The sequence below is a fragment of the Felis catus genome, chromosome C1 (assembly GCF_018350175.1).
Source record: "Felis catus isolate Fca126 chromosome C1, F.catus_Fca126_mat1.0, whole genome shotgun sequence".
NCBI lineage: Eukaryota > Metazoa > Chordata > Mammalia > Carnivora > Felidae > Felis > Felis catus.
In genome coordinates this window covers 170,122,291-170,145,161 of record NC_058375.1, presented here as the reverse complement: position 1 = coordinate 170,145,161, position 22,871 = coordinate 170,122,291, and the positions used below count along the sequence as shown (strand labels likewise).

General features: G+C 36.9%; 1 protein-coding gene across 4 annotated transcripts in view; it reads left to right on the top strand.

The window, feature by feature from the left end:
• Window positions 1–1,430: 1,430 nt before the first annotated feature.
• PDE1A (phosphodiesterase 1A) overlaps window positions 1,431–22,871 on the top strand; it is a 328,273-nt gene continuing 306,832 nt past the window's right edge. For 2 of the 4 annotated variants that reach the window (XM_011285385.4, XM_011285384.4), the window contains exon 1: window positions 1,809–1,919. In XM_011285385.4, the coding sequence (XP_011283687.1) occupies window positions 1,819–1,919 (101 nt within the window). In that variant the 5' untranslated portion in view covers window positions 1,809–1,818. Of the gene's footprint in view, window positions 1,582–1,808; window positions 1,920–22,871 lie in introns of those variants that run through there. The other 2 variants (XM_011285382.4, XM_011285381.4) reach the window with 2 other exon arrangements.

Sequence of the window (22,871 nt, the reverse complement as noted above, 5' to 3'; positions counted from 1 at the left end):
TAAATCAGAAGACACTTTTTTTTGAGAGACAGAGAGAGAGTGGCAGAGGGGGAGCTAGGGGCAGAGACAGAGAGAATCCAAGGAGGGGAAGAGAGTGAGAAAGAGAGAAGCAGGAAAGCAGGGCTCACCAAAGTGGGGCACAAGCTCACCTGCAGCTGGGCTCATGTTGGCCTGAGGGGGAGCCTCAAACTCAGGAACAGTGAGACCATGACCTGAACCGAAGTCAGATGCTTAACGACTGAGCCACCCGGGCGCCCCAGAAGACACTTTCTGTAACAATTTACAAAGATGCTTTTTACAGATATTATGATTTTGACCACCACATGCGCTCAGTGTTTAGACACACATAGTAACTTTATATTGGAAGACCTTGTTAGGAAAATCACAGATAGTGCCCATTTTAAAGGGCTGGCTTTAAATCTGGGAAATATCTCTGTTTCTCCATTTCCTAAACTGTTAAATGGGAATATTACCTACCATTCATGGGGTTTTTGTAAAAATTTTAAAATGGTAAACTGTTAGGTACTAGGAACAGGGTCGGACATACAGTAAGTACTCAATAAATACGAGATGTTATCACGTGTCTACTACATATGAATATCGGTAACAGCAAGGTATCTTGTAGGGAAGAATAAAACTACATCTGGCTTTCTAAACAAGCAAGAAGAGATACTGCTTTTAAGTGTATTTTTCTTAGCAGCTTGCGGATAGCAATAGCTGTTATGGAGCTCATACTCAGGGTCTGTGCTGGTTTCAAAGAAAGCTCACCATGTGTTGGGAGCTTGGCAGATGACTCAGTTCTGATTCCTTTTATGTTCACTTTCTCTCATTTTTCTTCTAAAATGCACAAGCGGCACAGCATCCATTTCTCTCCCTCTCTCCCTTTCTTCTTCCCCCCCACCTTCACACATTCCCTTTACTTCAGCACACACACACACGCGCACACACACACACACACACACACTTCCACACTAGTTTCGTTTTATTTATTTTGTAACCCCCAAAGGATTCACAGAGCAGGCTGTGTGCAGCTGCCGTGTTTTCTACTGGTTAAATTGGCAGTTACCTACTGTGTGGAGTTGCTAGGAGAAGGTGAATAAGCATGATTACAGCATCATTGATGTACATAGTCTTTCAATAACAACCTGTGGAGCTCCGTGGTCTGTCTTCTGCATGGCTCTATGTGTTATTTTCTCATTGTTGCCATTAATTTTTATTGCGTTTGTTGTTAGGGCATGATATATCTTTAACTGTTGGTTCCAGATCAATGAAGAGACAAAAACCTTGGCATTTAAAACAGGCACTTTTTTCTCAGGGTGGTGCTGCTGACACTGGTTCCTACCATCTGCTTTCTTATTACATCCTGCCCTCTTTCTATTGGTAGAGAGGAATTCAGCTTCTTCTGGTGCGCTAAAGTCATTCACGTTTCTCTTGTGCATAATAGATCTCGTAAACTGTAGGAATTCTGATGTGCTTCAGTGCACCGAACGGTAACAGATGAGCTGCTTTTGGGGAGAGCTGGAGCACTCAGTCGGTCAGTAGTACAGTAGCAGGCTCACATGTGCGGATTGCTCCTGTGAGGTCAGAGGATCTGTTTATACTGCTGTCTGCTTGGGAGGTTGGGTGATGTGAGCAGTGGATATGCCTGTCAAAGTCAGTAGCAATTCTGGCAGAGGCTGCCCTCAGCTTTGTAAATCTGCAGTATTTTGATAGATGAGAGATGCTACTGTATAACTGTTTGAGATTCGTAGTGGTCTGAGGAATGCTTGTTCTAGCTGCTGAAACTGACTGTAACTATATTGCCCTAGGAATATCATCATGGGGTCTACTGCTACAGAAATTGAAGAATTGGAAAACACCCCTCTTAAGTATCTGATAGGAGAACACACTGAAAAAATGTGGCAACGCCTGAAAGGAATGTGAGTAAGCTCTTTGCTTGGTTCTGTGTTTTTATTCCCACCACCCCACCCAAAACTTGCCTATTAATATGACTAATTGTTCGTAATATCTGACTTTGTGGACTAGCGTTTCCTTTAGAAAGATTTTCTCTTAAAAAATAAAATGTGTGAGTGTCAGCTAACAACTTGCCTGAAGGATGGATAGTCTTTTTTGCACCTGTATGTGTAATATAAAGTAAGGTAACTCCCTGAGAATTCACTTGACTGTTACAACACATGGTTTCTTTTATACATTCTGTATATATTCTTTAGATATGTGGTTTAGATATGCAGAAAAGTAACTAGAAAAGCTGCTTGCCAGGATACTTGCAGAAATAAAATTTCCTTCAGTAAAATAAAAAAGATTACTACTGATACTTATTTCTCTGTGATTAGATTTTGAAAACACAAGGGCAGGATTAACGTGATAATAAATACTTATATTCCACTGTGCTTCTTCTTTGTCTTAATAATGTTTGCTTAAGAAAAAATGTGGTAAAAACACTAGTAGCATACCAAACTTATTGGAGAGTTTTGGCTTTAAATTAACCAATTCACTTCTTCTGAGAATACACAGTAGCTCATGGTATAGAATAGACCTTACTAACTTGGGCTAAGAGATGTGCTTATGTCAAACATGAAACGTAAGTACCTGGGTCAAACTTTAATTGCATTGCTATTCACCTTGCTATTTAAACAAGATTTAAGTTTTTTTCTGTCTATGCTACTAATTTCTGTTCATCTGTTCCAGCACCCTATGTATACATGCTTTATTTTAATTATAATTTAAAAATCAGGTTTAACATTTGGATAAAAATTTGCATTATGAATATATACAGGCCAGTGTAATTGCTCAGCATATTTGTAGTTCTGAAATGAAAATATATTTTCTTGTTTATAATCATAGCTGAAGGAATCCTATACCATGCAAAATAGAGATTTTCTAGGATTCATATTTCTAATGCTGCATTTACATACTGTTGTATAAAGTGCAACATCTGAGTAAATTTAATGTGGTTGTTTTTATATCTATGATTTTTTTTTGAAAGAAAAATTATGTTAAACTTTGTTTAGAGGAAAAATTCCTTCTACTTTCGTCCACTTGAATGTATTTAATGATGTTTGTATATTTAAGTAGTATTTTCTGTATATTTTCTTACAGTTGAAGTAACATATGACATTACAGTGCACTAGTATAGAGCTCACTAATAATGCAAACAACATTTAACAGAGAACTTTTAAAAAGGAAGCCATCTTACATCATTTGAATGAATTAGAGAAATATGTTTTCAAGATCCATTGAAGACCAGAATTACAGTTTTTTGGGGAGGTGGTTCTCTAAGGAAACAAATAATCCTATAAAAGCAAGTAACAGCTTACAAAATTAATTAGCATAGATGAAAATTAAACATTGGTAGTCATCAGATGATTTGTCCTAACCTAATTAGTAGATGAACATCTGTACCGGAAAAATTATAGATCATATTACAACCTAGTTTAGATTTTCTTCCCTTTAGCAGGACAGGATGTTTTTGCTTGTTTGTTTGTTTTGTTTGTATTCGTTTTATTTTTCTGTAGTTACTTAAATGTATGAAGATGTATGGTAGTGAATTTGTGCATATGTCTTAAAAAAAATTGAAAAGTGACTTTGTGTTTACCTGACATTTTAGAGCAGTTATCTGACTTTCACTTTATCAAGTGATCTCAAAGATCAATCTCATTTTATTTCAGTAGAGTAGAGTCATTCAGCAGTAGAGCTTCATGATTTGATATCCAACATTGATGTAAGATATAATAATACATGCATGTACTAAGTAAATTTGGTATTTTGCCTCCATAGAGTCACTGAAGGATCATTTAGGGGAAAAATTACTGAAACTAGTTTTTTAAAAAATAATTATTATTACCAAACTGATTGAAATGACTGATTGCCTTTGCATCAAAGAAAGAAGGAATTTGCATTTTGGTACTATTACTTTAACTTGTACTTTGACTTAAGACATTTTCAGTATTCTAGGTTTAGAATTTTCAAAACAAGAAGCTCTAAATCTAAAATCTGCATGACTAATGGCAACCAAATTGTTTAATTATGGTCTCTTGTGTAGTCTGCATTCATAGCAGTGATAGGAGGGTCTCCTCATTCCATTGCTGGAATTGTCTTGCTTATTTAAAATGTAATATTGATTCAAACAGGATTTTTAGCTTCTTACAATCTCTACTTCTAGAATTTCACTTTTTAAGTGTTGGCAATTAAAATTATGTTATTCATGAAAGCTATCAAACAATTTTGCAATAATTTTTTAATTTGTTCAAAAGCTCAATGAGGACTTTTAGATATTTGGAAAGTGATTTTTCTACTTTTACTGTATCTAACTTCAAAGATACATTGATTTATTTCAACAGGACATTCTGTTTTTAAGTAGGTTTATAATGTGTACATTTTTGAGGTTAAATAAAAATAGAGACAAAGGTTAGTAAAATAAAGTTTATTCAAGTATACTTTAAATTTGGAAACATGAACTACTGTAGGTAGATATTTATAGAAAATATTTTATAAGCAATATCATATAACATAAGATTTTGTAACACTTTTTTTGAGTTGATAGAAATAATTTTAAAATTTTGTAGCACATGTGAAACATCATTAAACTAAATTAAAATATCAATTATTCTCTACCTCTTTGTTGATTTTTTTCATTGAGTCCCTTTTAAATCTCCTTCATATAATATTTAATTGAGACACCATATTTGGTGATATGCCAAGAAGTCTCTTGTTCCTTTGTGGAAACAAAGGTGAAACCCTTTCCTCTTCCCATTTCTGATGTAGACTTGCATGCTTTATTTTATTAATTTTATTTTATAGTTATGGCTTTTTTCTTTAGCTTTCTTCAATCCATCTTCAATCCACCAACTTGTCTCTCAATATGACAGTTCAGATTCTACACTATGACTCACCATCCATGATGTTGGAAATATTAGCGAATGGCTATGGCATCATGCCCTTCGTAAACAACACTTACAAAGAGTCATATACCTGTCCATACATTATCAGTTAGTTAGGACCTGGAAAACATTTCCTATTTCTTCTGCCATCTCAATACCTAATGAAGTTTCTGGCTCAGAAGTTTTCTGTGACTCTGGGACCATGTACTAATTCCTACAGACTAAGGACATTTTTCTAACACTAGTCTTTGCAAAGACTGTTTATTGATTCCCATGAGGAACACTGATTTGAAGATTTTGTATGTGTTTTCATTTATGCAGTTTCCCCTCCAATTTTAGAAACAATTCTGTTCTCTGTGTCATGGTACTCTTTTATTGTTATTTTTAATGTACAATTGCTCCACAGCTGTGGATTTAAAAGAAAAAAAAATCATATTTAAAAAATTTTCCATGCGAGCATGGAACCCGATGTGGGGCTCAAACCCACAAACTTCAACATCATAACCTGAGCTGAAACAAAGTCAGACACCTAACAAACTGAGACACTCAGACGCCCCAGAAAAAACATTTTAAGACATTGGTACTGCTCTTTCCAGTCAATGCCACTGTTCTAAGAGTTTAATGCAAGGGGCGACAGCCTTTCCAGAAAACTGTGATCAACTAGAAATTCCAGTGAACATGACATTATAACAAAAACTTATTCAGAGTGTTACCTTTTCCAGTTGTTCAACAGAAGGGAGGAAAGTTTAAACTACTTAAAACTACAAACTATTGACAAAAATCTAAGACTCATTACTTCATAGTAATTATTATCAATCCTTTCAGCTTTTATAAATGTAGGACTATAACTTATGAGAATTTTACAGTTAGAAATGAACTTAATATTTTTTTTACTTATTTTTTATTTTTAAAAATGTTTTCATTTATTTTTGAGGACAGAGAGAGACAAAGCATGAGCAGGGGAGGGGCAGAGAGAGAGGGAGACACAGAATCCGAAGCAGGCTCCAGGCTCTGAGCTGTCAGCACAGAGCCCAATGCAGGGCTCTAATTTGTGAACCAGAGATCGTGGCCTGGGCTGAGGGCAGACGCTGAACCTAATGAGCCACCCAGGTGCCACTAAACTAACTTAATATTTGAGAATTAATTTTGCACATATAGATGCTTACCTCCGTATCTTGACAAGTGTCAGATATTAAGATGTGGAATTGTAAATGCAACAGTTGAAAGACCTAAGCTGCTCTTTTTTCTTTTTTCCTCTGATGGGTGGTAAACACAATCATCAGTAATGGAAGCATAAAATACAGAGAAGAAGAGAGTGCAGGAGAAAGGAGGAAATGTGTAATAACCCTATAGCTAATTTAAAGTAACTGTAATTAAAGAGGGCAGTGTGTTGAACAGCTCTCAGATGCACTTGCCCAAACCCTATCACCAAGAAGATGTAGCAGAAATACATATTTAGAATGAAAATTGGCAAAACAGGTAAAATGACAGGAGCTATTAGCACCATATTCCCAAACTGGAATTATACTTTAGGATAAAGCAGCATTGTAGATTAGCAGATCTGATCCTTTTACTATCCTGCCTTCTAGTACCTTCCCTTGAAAGTTCAGCATCCTTCACCCTGTACCTGCTCCACATTTGGAACCTCTTTTCATACCTCTCCTTCTGTGGCCACCTCCCAATCAGCTTCAAGGTTGTCCCAAAGAAACACTGCGTACCACCTATCTGCGTTTACTCATTTTGTTCTCTCTTCCCAAGGGAGCCACTCCTTTCTCCTCTCTCAGCCAGAGCTGCTTTTGTTCCCTGTGATGTTTTTAGAGATGTGTGGGGATGCTTCTGGTTATTGCAGTGCCTGAGGATGTTTCTGTATTCAGTGGGCAGCAGGGTTCAGGCATGATAAATGTCCTCCAGAGCTTGGGAAATTCCTTTTTCAGGAAGAATTATCCTACTCACAATGCTACTAAGGAACACTATTAAGAAATGCTCAAAGATGTTGTCTTAAATTTCACTTGCAAAGGAAATCCTTCTTGATCCTTCACACTAGGTCAGTTTCCTATATTTGGCTCTTACAAGAACCTGGACTTCCCTTTTCATAACAAAATCTACCTTCACTACTGGACCACAAGTTCCTGAGGGCACGAATTATGTTCATTGTGTTTGCTTTTGGATCACCAGCACCTAGCACAATACCTGGCATGTGGTAGGTCATGCAATAAATGCTTTTCAATGAATCAATGAATGAATAAAATTTGGAATCTTACAGTGGTTCTGACTTCAAAGTTGGAGGATCAGTCAGGTTGCCAAAATAGGGCCTAAGGTCAGGTTGGAGGAGTAGAGATAGATTCACAGATAGAATAGGGATGGAGAAGATGGGAGAAAGTAATATTTGCTTATCATCTACTAGTTGTCAGAACTTTCCAAATATAACATCTGTATGCTTACTTACTTTTCCAATGATTTCAAAAAGTAATTATCCTAAGTTGGTTAAATAGCTGGTGTCTGGTGAAGCTTGCATTTAAATACAGATTCATCTACCTGTAAAGCTTTTATTCATCTTACTTTCAAAGCACAAAAGAAGACATCCTCAGAATAGTTACCAAGAAAGATCACAGAAAAGGATGCAGAGTCATGCTTCTGAAAACTTAGTCCATGGGTTTTGTGGTAGACAGAAGAGCTGCCCCCTAGACATGTCCACGTCCTAATCCCTAGAATCTGTGAATCTGTCAAAGGGGAAGTAAGGCAGCAGATGGAATTAAGGTTGCTGGTCAGCTGACCTTAAAATATGGAGATGAGACTGCATTATCCAGCTGGGCCAAATGTAATCACAACGGTTCTTAAAAGTGGAAGAGGGAGGGAGAAGAAGAGGTCAGAATGCTCTGATGTGAGGAAGACTCAACTTGTCTTGGTCAATGATGAAGATGGAGGAAGCAGACTAGGAGGCAAGGTATGTGGGCAACCTCTAGAGGCTTGCAAAAGTACGAAACGGATTCTTCTCTAAGCCTCCAAAAAGAATGCAGCTTTGCCAAAACTGATTTTAGCCCAGTGAAACTTGCCTCAAATTTCTGACCTACGGAACTGGAGATAATACGTTTGTGTAGTTTCAAGCTACTAAGTTTGTGCTAAATATGATGCAGCAGCAGTAAGAAACTAATACATTCCTTCTGTAATAGAGTAACAGAGTGCTGAATCAACATGACCATTTTTATATTCTTACCCTCTCCCCTACCACTACCCCCCAACACACACTTTCTCACACAGACAGGATGCTTAGGGTGAAGCCAGTCTTGGCCAGTCTATGGAGAACTGGAGTAGATGCTCTTTATCTTTAGCCATTAAATAACTCCCTGTCTTCCATCTAAACCTGGTTTATATGCCTAGACCACCAATTTTCTGACAAAGCTCTGATATTGAGAGCTTATAGTAGATTCGTTTCAAATGTCAAAGAAGAATGTTTATGCTCTTTTTTGGAAATTGTTGATAAATCTTAATTTCTTTTCTCACATTGTTGAGTATATGATAGTTTTGATGGTTTAATCAGAAAAATCAGCTTAAAAGTGTGTCCTTTAGTTATAAAAATAAAGAAAACCACCTCAAAAAAACCTATTCTGGTGTGTAAATATAATCTTATTGTAAGTCTCAGTCCTTATATAATATTATGTTATATTTATAGAATAGATATCATTGAGGTAAAATACCTTAGAGATTAAAAACTGAACTGTGGAATCAGTCAGGTATTTTCTAATACCATCTGTCCTTTAGCTGTGTGATCATGGAAAATGTATTAACTTTTCTAAACTTTACTTTCTTTATTTGTAAAATGCAATTATTTGATTCGCTCACTCACTGGTTGTGTACTGTGTCAGGCACTAGTTTAGGTAGATGAGCCTACAGTTTAGTAGAGGAAACAAACATCAAAAAGGTGAATTATAAAAAAAAATAAGTTAATATAGAGTAAGAAGTGACCTTAAGAAAATGCACAAAGTGATGTGATCAAGAGTTACTTGGGAAAGTATTTTGGTTAGGAATGATCTATCTTAGAAGGTGCCTTTTCAGCTGAGACATAGACAAAACCTCATGAGATCTTGGGGTGGGGGTGGGGTTAATGAATGACACCTCTCCTCAGCAGGGGCAAAGTCTGCCCTCCTAAATGTGCTTTCACAGATGAGACTGTGATTTGTATAAGCAGAATATCTCTTCCTCACTCTCTGAAAAGGAGTGCACCCCCAGGTCTAATAGCTTGCACCCCCAGGTCTAATTCTTTATTCACAATTCACCAACCAAGTGCTCTTCCTCCTTTGTGAAAGAATGTGAAAAGTGGCAAAGGGAGGCCTGAAAGGCTTTTTCAGGTGAAGGTTTTTCCACTTGAAAGGGAAGCATTTGGATCAGGGTATCTGCATATTGCCCAAATCAAGGTAGTGCAAATTAAATAAAATAATGTGTATAAGAAATATAGCACAGGGGTTGAGCATCTGACTTAAAATTTTTTTTTTAACATTTATTTATTATTGAGAAACAGACACAGAGCATGAGCAGGGGAGGGGCCGAGAGATAGAGAGACACAGAATCTGAAGCAGGCTCCAGGTTCTGACCTGTCAGCACAGAGCCTGACGCAGGGCTCCAACTCACAAACCATGATATCATGACCTGAGCTGAAATTGGACGCTTAACCAACTGAGCCACCCAGGCGCCCCACGCCTGACTTTTGATTTTGGCTCAGGTCGTGGTCTCACCGTTCGTGAGATTGAGCTCTGTATGGAGATCTGAGCTGACAGCAAGGAGCCCGCTTGGAATTCTCTCTCTCCTTCTCTCTCTGCCCTTCCTCCTGCTTGCACACATGCATGCATGGGCTCTCTCTCTCTCAAAATAAATATTAAAAAGCAGAAATATAGGGGCACCTGGGTGGCTCAGTTGGTTACGAATCCGACTTCGGCTCGGCTCAGGTCATGATCTCGCGGTCAATGAATTCAAGCCCCACGTCGGGCTGTGTGCTGACAGCTCAGAGCCTGGAGCCTGCTTTGGATTCTGTCTCCCCATCTCTTCGCTCCTCCCCAGCTCACGCTTAGTTCTCTCTCTCAAAAATGAATAAACGTTAAAAAAATTTTTTAAAAAAAGAAATAGCACAATACCTGGCACACAGTAACCTTCTCAAAACACTGTAGTTATTAATATTTCCATAATCTTAACCATTCTTATGTGTATATAAACTCTGCTATTTAACAGCTATATGATCTTCTCTAAGTTGATTGATTTTTTGATGCCTTAGGTTTCATATCTGTAAAGTGGGAATGATATCATTATGTATCTCCTAGATATTAAAAAGATTAAATGAATGAATCTTATGAACCTCTTAGAACAGTGTCCAGAATTCAAGAATTCTAGCTGTTATCATTATTATTACTAATATTATTTGCAAAAGCAGAATTCTATTTTTTTTAAAGTAATTTTCTCGTCAGAATCTGTGGAGAGAGTCAGGTTGTTAGATGAGAAAAGGAAGACCTTCTATTAGTTCAGTGGAGGTGCTCTTGCCAAGATTCCCAGGCTTTTATACTCAAGGATTTACATTTCCTTGGGGAAGGAGTGATGGGTATGTAAGGAGAGAGAGCTGATGAAGAGAAGTGGGCTGGCCTTAGAGTTTCACCTATGGAATTGCCTTGATGGATTCAGCACCCTTTATTCAGTGTCATGTGGTGGACTTAGAATTGATTTTAGGGCTCTATAATCATGTATAAACCAGGGCCAATCTGATTTCCTGAGTCACTCTGGCTTGAAAATCATTCTTTAGGTCTTTTGTTATCCCAGTCTGGTTCTCAATGGATTTGACTTCCAAGTAATTACTGTCATGTCCCATAGTCCTTCCTTTTGCTGATTCATTTTAGAAAATACAAAATTACCATTATAGTATTAGATTTTGTCCCTTATTCTAATATATTTCAATCAGCTAATCAAATGTAAATATTTGAGCAAGTCTGATTCCCATCCAAAAGGTCTGTGCTATAAGCCTTTTGGGTAGGAAAGGGACTGTTCACTAACATCATTAAACAGATGATAATGTTAAAGGTTCATGAGAATCACAGTATTCCAAATATCTGGTCTGAGCAAGTATTAGGCATGATTATTTATTGTCAAAGAAGCACATAAAAGTGATAATAGGTCATGAGAGGCATATAAATGAAACATTATGACTTTTTTGGTTTCTTCTTTAAACTACAGTTTCCTGAGTTGTTTAAAGATATTGTATTTTATTTTACATTTTATAAAATAATTAAAAACATAACTTTTTACCAAATAGGCCAAGAAAATGCTCGACGCAGATTATTTCTTCTAGGTAATTTTTTTATTTATAGCTACTCAGATATGCTTATATTAAGGCATGAAAAAATAGTAAAGTCCTAAGTACAGTGTTCATAGGCTTCAAGTGTTCATAATGTTCAAGAAAGTGTTCATACAGTGTTCATAGTGTTCAAGAAAACAGAGGTCAGCCATAATTAAACTCTGCATAAGAGTGGAAGATCAAAGGATTCTTGCAGTTTTGTACATGAATCAGTGCTTGATGATTTAGAAGAAAATCAAAATAGATTTTGTATTAGATGCATAGTGGCACGTGTACCCCGATGTTTATAAGTACTTTCAACAATTGCCAAATTATGGAAAGAGCCTAAATGTCCATCAACTAATGAATGAATAAAGAAGATGTGGTTTATATATTCAATGGAATACTACTTGGCAATGAGAAAGAATGAAATCCTGCCGTTTGCAGCAATGTGGATGGAACTGGAAGGTATTATGCTGAGGGAAATAAGTCAGTCAGAGAAGGACAGATATCATATGTTTTCACACATATGTGGATCTTGAGAAACTGAACAGAAGACCATGGGGGAAGGGAAGGTGGAAAAAACAGATACATACAGAGAGGGAGGGAGGCAAACCACAAGAGACTCTTAAATACAGAGAACAAACAGGGTGGGTGGGGTGGGGTGGGCAAGAGGGAAAATGGGTGATGGACATTGAGGAGGGCACTTGTTGGGATGAGCACTGGGTGTTGTATGTAAGCCAATTTGACAAAAATACTATATTCATTAAAAAAGGTGAACTTTTTTAATGGTTCAAAATAAACTGCTTTTGGGGCAGGATAAGAAAATACTGAACAACTTGGGCATTAATCATATTCCTTAGTTAGCTCAAACTCATAATTGAATCATAGTATTAATCATATTTTATAATTTTTTTGCTTTATAATTTCTAAAAGATTTTTCTTTTGATCTGTGTGGTTCAGCACAATTATTCCCAGTTTTTCTGATGAGAAAACTGAGCCTCATAAGACATTAAATGACATCAATGTGTCCTGGGTAGTAAGGGGAAGGCCAGATTCCTAAGCCCATACATCTTCCAAACAACACTGACTTAGATAATTCCATTAACACTCAGACTCACTATAAAACCTGACATTTCAGGAATTAAAAACTATTCTCTTGTTTTGATTTTTCCACAATCCTGCCATCTGTTTGCCTAGTTTTGCATACTCCAAGGGGAGTTATCACTTGGCATATGCTTTAGATGTCAGAAACTCCCTGGTTCTATTTCTCTCCTTCTCTTAGGCATGTACAACCATTACCTCTTTAATCAGCTTATTTTAACAATGATCCTAGCTAGTATCTTCAAAGGAATTTGACTTTTCCTAAATCATCTTGTCCCTTCAGAGCTTGGACACTTATAAAATTATTTTAATTTATTTGGCCTTTGATATCCCAAACAACAGAGAAAAACAAACGACTCTACGTCTACATAGTAGAGATATCTGGGTGTCTGTCTCTGAAGATTTTCATTTATAGATAAGAATAAAGCCAGGGGTTTTGTTGATTAAAATAGGTTATAGGTATTTTATAGAGTTCCTGGGTGGTTCAGTCAGTTAAGCATCCGACTCTTGATTTCAGCTCAGGTCATGATCTCAGTGTCATGAGATCAAGCCTGGTGTTGGGTTCTGTGTTGGGTGTAGAACCTACTTGAGATTCTCTCTCTCTCTCTCTCTCTCTCTCTCTCTCTCTCTCTCTCCACCTCCAACCCTCCCCTGCTTATGCATGCGTGCTTGTGTGTTCTGTCTCTCTCAAAAAATAAACCTAGGTATTTAATTCTTGCTATGCTGCTTCTTCTTGTTATAAAGGATTTCATGCATATAATAAAGTTCTTTCCTGAAGTAAAGTGAGCTGAATCTTTTCTCTTTTTGTTTATTTTAGAAAAATCATCTAAATGGAGTTTATTCTGTTTCATTCCCCACAGAGAACATAAACTATGTAAAGGCACACAACGTTTTTCTCATTCTTTTTAGACTGCATTTGGAGACGGTTATTAGAGGAGTTAAGGACCTCCTTTCTAACCTTTAGAGCTCTCAAAATCTCTAGTACACCCAACTGGTACTAACTAAGAAAGTGTCTTTATAAATGTGACTCTCTTAATATTTCATCCTCTAGCAAATCGCTGCCTTAATATCTCAAATTTTCCAAAGAGCTCTCTATTTCCCAGAAATTCTTCCATACTTTTGTTCACAGTTGCAATATGGCCCAGTTTTTGACTTCCAATAACCACTCTTGGATCATGCCTCCCATACTGACTCTGAGCTTGGCCATGCAACTTGCTTTGGCCAGTGGGATCTTAGCAAATGTGACACAAGTAAAGATTTGGAAAGGGCTTATGCATTGGAGTATACTCTCTTTTGCCATTCTTTGGAACTCTTCTACCAGCCTGGTCGAGCTTACTGAAGGATGAGCATGTGAAGCAGATATAAACCATTACAGTTGAGTCCCCTCTTAAAGCAACCAAACCATTAACTACCAGACATGTGAGTGAAGTCATCTGGGACTGTCTAACTTACTCAAAGTCCTAAGGAAATAATAAATGTTTATTGCTTTTGGCCACTAGCTGCAAGATGGTTTGTTGCACAAAAACTGCCAACTGATATACACTCAAAATTAAGCTCTTGGCTTCTAAATGTTTCAGATAATTCTTCTCTGGTTTTCACAGTTTTTTTCCCACTACTACTCTACTTTTTTCCATCTCATCATCTCCTATCATTTACTTCTCTGATCCAATGAAAAGATTATGAAAATAAAAATTGAAGTCTCTATTTTCAGAATATCAGTTCAATAAAACTCTCTTCCACTTATTTCCACCAACAACAATATCAATTGCATGTCCCTACTTACAATATTTCTTCCAATACATGATTTGTCAATGACCTCTGTGCTGAAGTTGTGTTCCTCTTAGGTTTCTGTGAACAAATGTAATTTCCCATCAAATAGAAGAGAAACGTAGAATTGTAGAATAAGGCAAGGAAACTGCCTGGTTGCATAAGGAAAGATGGTTCATATCCTGTTACCCTGGCAACAGGCACTGGGAAGGCCAGGGCTCCCCACACATCCTGTTGCCCTGACAACAGGTCATGCAGGGCATGGGAAGGCCCAGTTTCTACTCTTCTAGGCCTCTTCTTTGCAACCACAATGAAAAAGGAGAAAGTGATTTTCCATCTTGTTCCTCCTTACCTACATATTTCTTCTACTATGTGAATCACTCCAGTATAAGTGATCTTTACCTACATAGGGGAGGGTAAGAAAAACGTGACCTCAGTTTTTACATTCATAAGCTCTGAAACATTTGTTAATTTTTGATTGGGTCAAAGGAGTAAGTGATAGAAAAAAAAAAGAGAGAGAGAGAGAGAGAGAGAGAGAGAGAGAGAGAGAGGGATGGAACCAAAGCAGTAGGGAGTATAAATTGTGGAAACCAGGTAAGTAGTATATGAATAATGTAGCAGCCAAGAGCTAATTTGGGATATGTATCACTTAGCTACATTGGATAAGCGTAGCTAATTTTTACGGTGTTCATCTGAGAAAGTCACATATGTGAAATGGTTGTTTATTTTGTTACCTCTATTTTGTGGGCAGACAATGCATAACCAAATATAATAACATGATATGTTATAAATTTTTTAAGAACTTAATTTGAAATTCTGTATAAATTTTCATTTTTTATTCAACTTTTCTTTTATGACATATCCTTTATTACCATATAGAGTTGATAAGAAAACAATCTGATAAAATTTTTGTTTTCCTTCCCTTGTTCTTCCTTAAGCAATCGTCTTGAAAATACTAAAGAAATAACCTTGACATTTATTTTTGGAGCTCTATATTGCTTTGTCTTCACAATTAATGGTTTATATAAAGTAGTTGTCTATTCAAAACTGACATATACCATTAGTTCATCTATTACCAATGTTTATCAATTTTTCTGTGAATTAAAATAAAAATTTAGTTGACTCCTTTGGTTTAAAGATGGAGTAACAGCTTTAAATTCTGTAAAACAGAAGTCTTTAACTTTCGTAAGCCAAAAGTCTTATTGGTGAAGAGAACAGTGCCTGGCAAAATCTTCTCTTAAAAAACATGACAAAGGGGTTTGTGGAGAGAAGATTTTGAATTTAAATTGAATGAAAAAGGAATTATAGGCTGGTGAAAAGAAGTATCTATGAGACTGTAAGCATATCGAAGCTGAATTTCTCAAAGACCAGGTGGGAAAGTTGGAGCCCGATCAGAATATCATTAAAGTCAGAGAAACAATATTCATGATTATCTGAGACTAGATTAGGTGACCCTTCTAGATACTCTATTTGCATTTCATGTATTATTGTTACTGTCCATTAATTGTTCTGCATTTTAGGTAATCCTTCTCTTCCTCTTCTCGAGGTAACAAGAGGAAAAAGGTGGAATGCATCTGCTTATTATTGTATCCTCAGTGCCCAGCATAGTATATTGCAAGAAGTAAGAACTGAAAAATGTTTCAATATAAAAAAAACAATAGGCAATATGCAACAACTTGACATTTGAATGATGTAGCTAGTAAAGCTGTAGTTCAGCAGCAACATTAATTCAGTCTGGAAGATCAAGAAACTTTTTTGGAGGGTATTTAAACTGTTTCTGGAGAAAGGAAGAGAATGAGGTGTCAGAACCTGACCAGTAGAAAATACTGGGGATGTGACTACATCACAGATAAAAACAAAAACAGCGAAGAGAAACCTTATAAAAAGGAATTTATAATCTCAGAGGATTGTTGTGAGGGGTAAAAATAATGCAAAGTTCACAGACCCTGTGTCTGGCATATAATAAACATCTACAAATGGTAGCTGTTATTGTAAATTTCTTCTGTGGCTCAACTATGTGTAAGACAGTATGCTTGTTTTTGCCCATTTCTCTCCCAAATATGAGATTAAATTTGACTCTGGGTAACTATATGATGGGTAGGAGGCAGAAGTGATTCAAACATTGACTGAATAATTGAATGACTGCTACAAGAATTTAATTTCCTAAGTTCTATACCACTCATACTAGTAAAACTCAAATTTCTCTTTCATTATGTGGTTGAATAACTAGGATTATGTTGAGAATATCTTGTAGTCATGAGTGAATGTTCTGGCCTCATGTGACCTTGAAGCCCAGGGAATTCTGGGTGAGTGAAGACCCGTTTATCCTGGGAGAATTAATTGCCTGCTGAAGTTTCCAAACCGTAGTGAGTCAGACAGAAGGATATAAGCTGACTGAACTTAGAGGCCATCAGGCCAAATACTTCATATTAGCTTCCAGCTATTTGTCCACTACTGAGTTGAAGACTAACTAATCCTCTGTTTGTACAGAGCCTCACAGAGAAACTTGCAAAGAAAAGTAGTTTTGACATTTCATGATGTGATTGTGCAATTTTAACAGATCTTGAGTTTTATTTTTACCAGACACAAAGTCAAGGTGTGTGATGAAGTTTGAACTAAAGTCATCTTTTTCAAACTGTTGTTTAATATTTTTGTTCTTTGACTTCATCATGTCATGTGAATCATATTTCAATAAGGGGTAAATATTTATAAAATATGTATCAAAAGATGCCTCTGTAAAGACTACCCATCTATCCACAGTGGAGTCGTGGGTTAAGGAGAGATAACATAATGCTTATTGACTGAATGTTCCAAAATGAAATTCACAACCAAAATATTAATATCCAGTTTAAAAGATTTCTTGGCATTAGTCCCCAAATGACTTTATTGTATATACTTTTGCTCAATTTTACAGAAGGCATTATAACAAATTTTCTTTTTTAAAAAAAAAATTTTTTTTGAGAGACAGAGAACATGTGAATGGGGAGAGGGGAAGAGACAGAAGGGGACAGAGGATCCCAAGCGGGCTCTGCGCTGACAGCAGCCAGCCTGATGTGGGGCTTGAACTGGCAAACCATGAGATCATAACCTGAGCTGAAGTTGGACACTCAACCCACTGAGCCACCCAGGTGTCCCCAAATTTTCTTATTTCTTACCAGAAACTGTTTTATTTTTCTAGATAAAAAATGACCATATGCAATGCTAAAAAGTATTTCATGTCTACCTTTATTGTATTTCTTTGATTTCTTATTCTATGCTGAAATAGTTCATGGTTACTTCTTATTTTAGACAACTTGGTTAATTTACTGATAGCTATAGCACTTGGAAAACAAGAAATATGATGGAATCACTTGAGAGCACTTTGGAAGTGGAAACCTATTTCCAGGCAAACTTAGATTCCCTAGAAAGAGGAAGTGTTTAGTTCAGAAATAAGGAAATAAAAAAAGTCCTCAATAAATTCAGATCATTTTGTTAAGTATATGTCTTGTGAGTAAAAAAGTAAACACTAATTTACACAGTGTAAATCAAGTCTTAGCCACTGATGAGAACTATCTTAAGAATGGGAGTCATCAGAAATAAAGTTGCAGCTTAAGCTCATCAGGACTATACTGACACTTGTAAAAATATTGAGATACTTTGGAAAGTAGGACTAACATCATTTGATTAACCCAACTCAGTGGACTTATTAATACAACTTACTTTATTTGTTCGTTCAATGAACGTTCATCACTGGGTACATAGGGAGCTCCAGCATTATTCTAGGCACCATGGATACAATGATAAATAATAGAGTCATGATCCCTCCCTTGATCTCTCCCTTCATGGAGTTACCTTTGGATGGTAGGGTGGATAATAAACAAGCAAACAAATAAACATGCAATGTAATTTTAATAAAAGCAAACAGGGTAAGGTGACAAAGTGTCTGGGAGGTTCAGAAGTTGCTGTTTTAGAAGAGCTGTCGAGGAAGGGCTTTCCACAATAGCAACTGGTAGAGAGGGATTTAATGAAGTGAGGACTGAGCTGCACCAAGGCCCAAAGCAATAGCATCCCAGACACAGGGAAGCAAGAGCACACAGCCCGTCAGGCAGGGTGCATGTGATATGTTTGAGGAAAACAAGACCAGGAGGGCTGGAGCACAGTGAGTGAAGGAGAGAGTGAAAGACTTGAGAAAGGAGATAAAGGCGAAAGGCAGATCATCTAAGACCTAACAGGTCATGATAAGACATTAGGGTTTTATTTTCAGCCTGGTAGGAAGTCTTTGGAGCTTTGGAGCAGCATGGTGGAGGATCTGACCTATGTTTGGACAAGACTTCTCTAAACAGAGAGTAGAATGGTGGTTACCAGGGGTTGCAGGGTGGGGGAAATGTGGAGATTTTGGTCAAAGGATACAAGCTTCCAGTTATAAGGTTAACAAGTTTGGGGATCTAATTTACAGCTAATAATACTGTATCATTTCTTGAATTTTGCTAACAGAGCAGATCTTAAATGTTCTCACTACAAAAATGAAATGGTAACTATGTGGAGAGATGGAGGTGGTAGCTAGTGCTATAGTGGTAATTATTTATACATAAATTTAAGTTTATAATTATAACTGTATTTTATAAATGTATCAAATCAACAGGTTATATACCTTAAATTTAAAAAAAAAAGAGAAGGCTTCTCTGGTCATTTTGTGGAAGCTAACACTGACAAGGTGGGGAACAGGGAAGGATAAGATTAGAATTAGGAGGATGTATTAGGAGGCTAAGGCAGTTGTCCATGGCAACATTTGTACTTATGGAGATGATAAGTGTTCAGATTTAGGACATACTTAAAATTAAAGCTGATAGAATTCATGAATTGGATGTGGGAGTATGCGGAATGAAAAAAAAAATGAGGCTTAATGCCTTGTTTTAGTGTGTGTGTGCATGTGTGTGTAAGAGAGTGAGAGAGAGAGAGACAGAGACAGAGAGATCCTGAACAAATGGGTTTACAGTCCCTTATTTGAAACCCTTGGGTTTAAATGTTACCAAATTCTTAACTCAGATTTCAGAAAGGTAATAAGGTACCTATCCCAAAATTTACTAATTATTCCCAGAGGGGTCTAGGGTAGCTCCCAATGGATATTTCTGTAACAAAACGTACAAGTATTCACTTAAATAAAGACAATAAATGGCCTCTACTAGTTCAAGTCAGGTTTTGCTTCCAAATGAGTTCAAGTCAGGTCAGGTTTTACTGCCAAATGAAAATGTTTGGTGTTGAGAACTTTCAGAGTTTCACAGCTGTGGGTAAGGGAATATTAACCTTTATCATTTCCTGAAACGGGGAAGATGGTGGTGAAAATAAAAAGCTATTTTGGATCTATGAATTTTGAGAAGCCTATTAGACATTCAAGTGGCCTTACAAACATATAGACAGCTGGACAGATGAGAGTTCAAGGCAGGAGATATAAATTTGTGAGTCATCAATATGCAAATATATTTAAAATCATGGGACTAGATGAGATGTAGGGAGTTAAAAAGGGTATAAATGAGATGAGACTCAGGGCTGAACCCTCAGGTACCCCAACATTTAGAGCTTGGGAAGATAAGTCAGGGAAAGAAAGAGAAGGAGGAGTGGCCAGTGTGCTGTGGCATCCTGGAAGCCTAAGATGACTACTTTACAAGAATGGCAAATGTCAAGTGTCCAATGTTGCTGAGCCATCATGTGCATTGGATTGTGCATTGACCATTGGTTTTTGCATTGTGGGGGTCTTTGGCAATCTTGGAAAAATACTCCCAATGAAGCAAAAACATTCCATTCGTTGTTCCAATGAAAGAACAAAAATCCTTATAGAAGTGGGTAGAGAGAAGACTGAAGGTGAAGAAGTAGGAGCAGTATATACAGCTAACTCTTTAAATAATTTTCTATAAAGGAGACCCTAGAGATAAAGCAATGGCTCCTTTATCCTTTGAGACTAAAGGAGTTTGTTACTGTGGGGGACATTATCGGAGAATCCTGATGAGAAATGATGACAGGAGTGATACTGTAGGGAATGAAAAAGTCAACACAGAGAAAGAGAGAGAGAGAGAGGAAGATCTCCATCCCCTTGAATAGGTGAGAGGTAAGGACTGCTTGAGTGCAGAGACCAGAGCTAGGAGCATGGATGGCTCATCCATGATAACAGGAGGGAAGCAGAATGTTTGGGAACATTTGCAAGTAGGCAGGTGAAAACTTGGTGATGATCCCTCTGGTTACTTTTATTTTCTCAGTGAAATAAGAGACTATTTGTAGAGAGGAGGAGGGGAGAGAGGGAGTGGAGATTTGAGGAGAAGGTGTGAAACAGTCAGCTCAGCAAGGAGTGTGACTAAGGAAATGCAGTGGAACTGGTGGGCAGTGCTGAGTATCCATCTCGATCACATATTTAAAGTGAGATCGGTTTGCATCCCTGGGTGCTTTTTTCCTGCTACATTCAGTTCAGCCGCTTCCATGTAGGCGCAGAGCAGATGCAGAACTGGGTTTACAGAGTTCATATTCTGCCAGGAAATACCAGTGCCATGGATAAAGAAGGGGATAGCAGGGCTGAGGGCCTCTTTAAGGTTTAAGGTGAGGGGAGAGATGAGAATATGGGGGAATGATGGACAGTGACAAAGTGGATAAGGTCAATAGATTGGAGGTAGAGAAGGAGATAGATAATGAACTTCTAGAATGACATACCAGGGTCAGTGAACCTTTGTTCTTCTCAAAGACCCAGAATGATAAAATAGACACATATTATGTATAGACAAGCTTATACAAGAAATACAGTTTGTGAAAATGATATCTGGTAAGTTTTATTCTTCTCCTGTTTATAGAAGCCCCCTATGAAATCTTTTACCTTTCATTATTAGGCTTTCTCTTCAAAACAGAAGAGGCCATTAGGAGTGTGGCCATTCCTGCAAAGAAAACAAAGCTGGCAGTTCTAATTTTAGGATGCTTTTCCTTGACAACAGCCTTTTAAATATTGCCATACAACAGTAAAAATTGGCTTCGGAAAATAATGAGACTGTGTTTGGTTAAGGAAATTCAATCCTCTTTTACACTTGAACCTTACAAGTGTCATGAGAACACATAACGGCTTTTCCTTCACTTTTCTTCAGTGACTGAAATTTTACCATTTGTAGTATTTACGACACATTTCAATGTGTGCAGCAGTAGCAATAGGCCAAGTATGCAATGAAGGACTATTGTGAAATATGGTTTTAATCCCAAGGATATGGAGATTGTTTTACTACATAAGGGTTTTTGCTCTGTTTGCATTAATAGTAGCTTTAGTTGACCTAAATAATTCAGACTTTAAGTTCCTTCTTGAGCTCCAAACCATTTTGCAAGTCTGCACACACTAAGCAAGCAATTATCCCTTTCTTTGATGACTGTAATACCAAGAGTGAAGCTTGTCTTGGTTGAAATTTTATAAAACAGTCACACAAAATGATGATACTTAGACACGCACTTTGGTGTAAGTGCAACTGCCATTCAGTACCACATACAATACTGTGCTGATCAGGCAGAAAGAGAAGTGAAAGTCATGGTTTCCTTTGATTTTTGTCACAGTGTCATTATACACAGAATTTGTGGGTCTTAGTATTAATGGATTATAAAACTTTAATGTAAAGGTCACTTGTAGATATATTTTACATCTAGTTTTTTTTTTTTCCAGGAAATTGAACCTTCTATTTTTGTGCAACAAACTAATTTGGGATAATTATACATGGATTATGTGGATATTTAACAATTACTCTTCTGAAATGTTTGTTGAATTTCCTATTTAGCATTGCAGGGTTGATCTTATTTGAAGTTTGCTACTAGGCGTTGCTTTCGCCCAAATAATCTTTGCATCCTTGGATCCTTGGTGGGATATTCCCTAGGTAATACTATGCATTTTATTGTTGGTAAATTGAATTTCTTTCTTAGCTCCTAGAGATTTCTCTTGATTTCCCTCTCTTTGAAAATTGGCTTGAATATGATCTGAGACTACATGATTCCTATTAATAGGGCATCAAAGATGTACCTGAATGTCTGAAATTGCCAGTCATGTGCTTTGACTGGGTCTTTAAAGAAATATAAATTTGGCTTCCTTGGTACTAATCCTATACATTCTATAACAATTTTACTTTCAAAAGTTAATTCTCATTTTTATTACACTAATAAAATAGTACCATGTGACAATGACAATAGTTTATTTTCCCCCAATTCTTGGCACTATCTAGATCTGCTTCCTGAGACATCAACTTTACCTTTTAATTCTTTCTTCCTATAAATTGTCTATATTTCAAGATGATAACTCAGTGTAGTTGGTTCTTGATTTATTGATTTTAAGCATATCTACTGCCTTCATATAACAGTGGCTGAAAATTTAGCACTTAGACCAAGCTCTAATGATGGCCCTCTTGAGTTACCCTCTCCCATTCTCCCAAAGTAGTTCTGTTACCTTTCCAGTGAATCAATATTTGGTATTTATCATCTTATGACTGAATTGCCTTCACTTCTGAGCCAAGAAATGGAATATCAATATATTTACTGTAGAGTACAGCCCCCTTGTTTTTCCTGGAGTTAGTAAATATCTCATTTTAATTCTTTGTTGGCCTTAATTACTGCATACCTATCACTAATTCTTTCCAAATTCAGAAAAAGAATTATAAAATACCCTTCAATATATTTCCCACATTTCCAAGCACATCATGTGCTTTTTCTGTCCTGCTCTTTTCCTTGGAGACACTGTCCTTCCAGCCTTTGTCCTCAGCTCCATCTGGGGTTCTCCAAGCCTAAGGCACAGATGACCCTGGGATTGCCCTTTGTCTTCATTCTGGGAA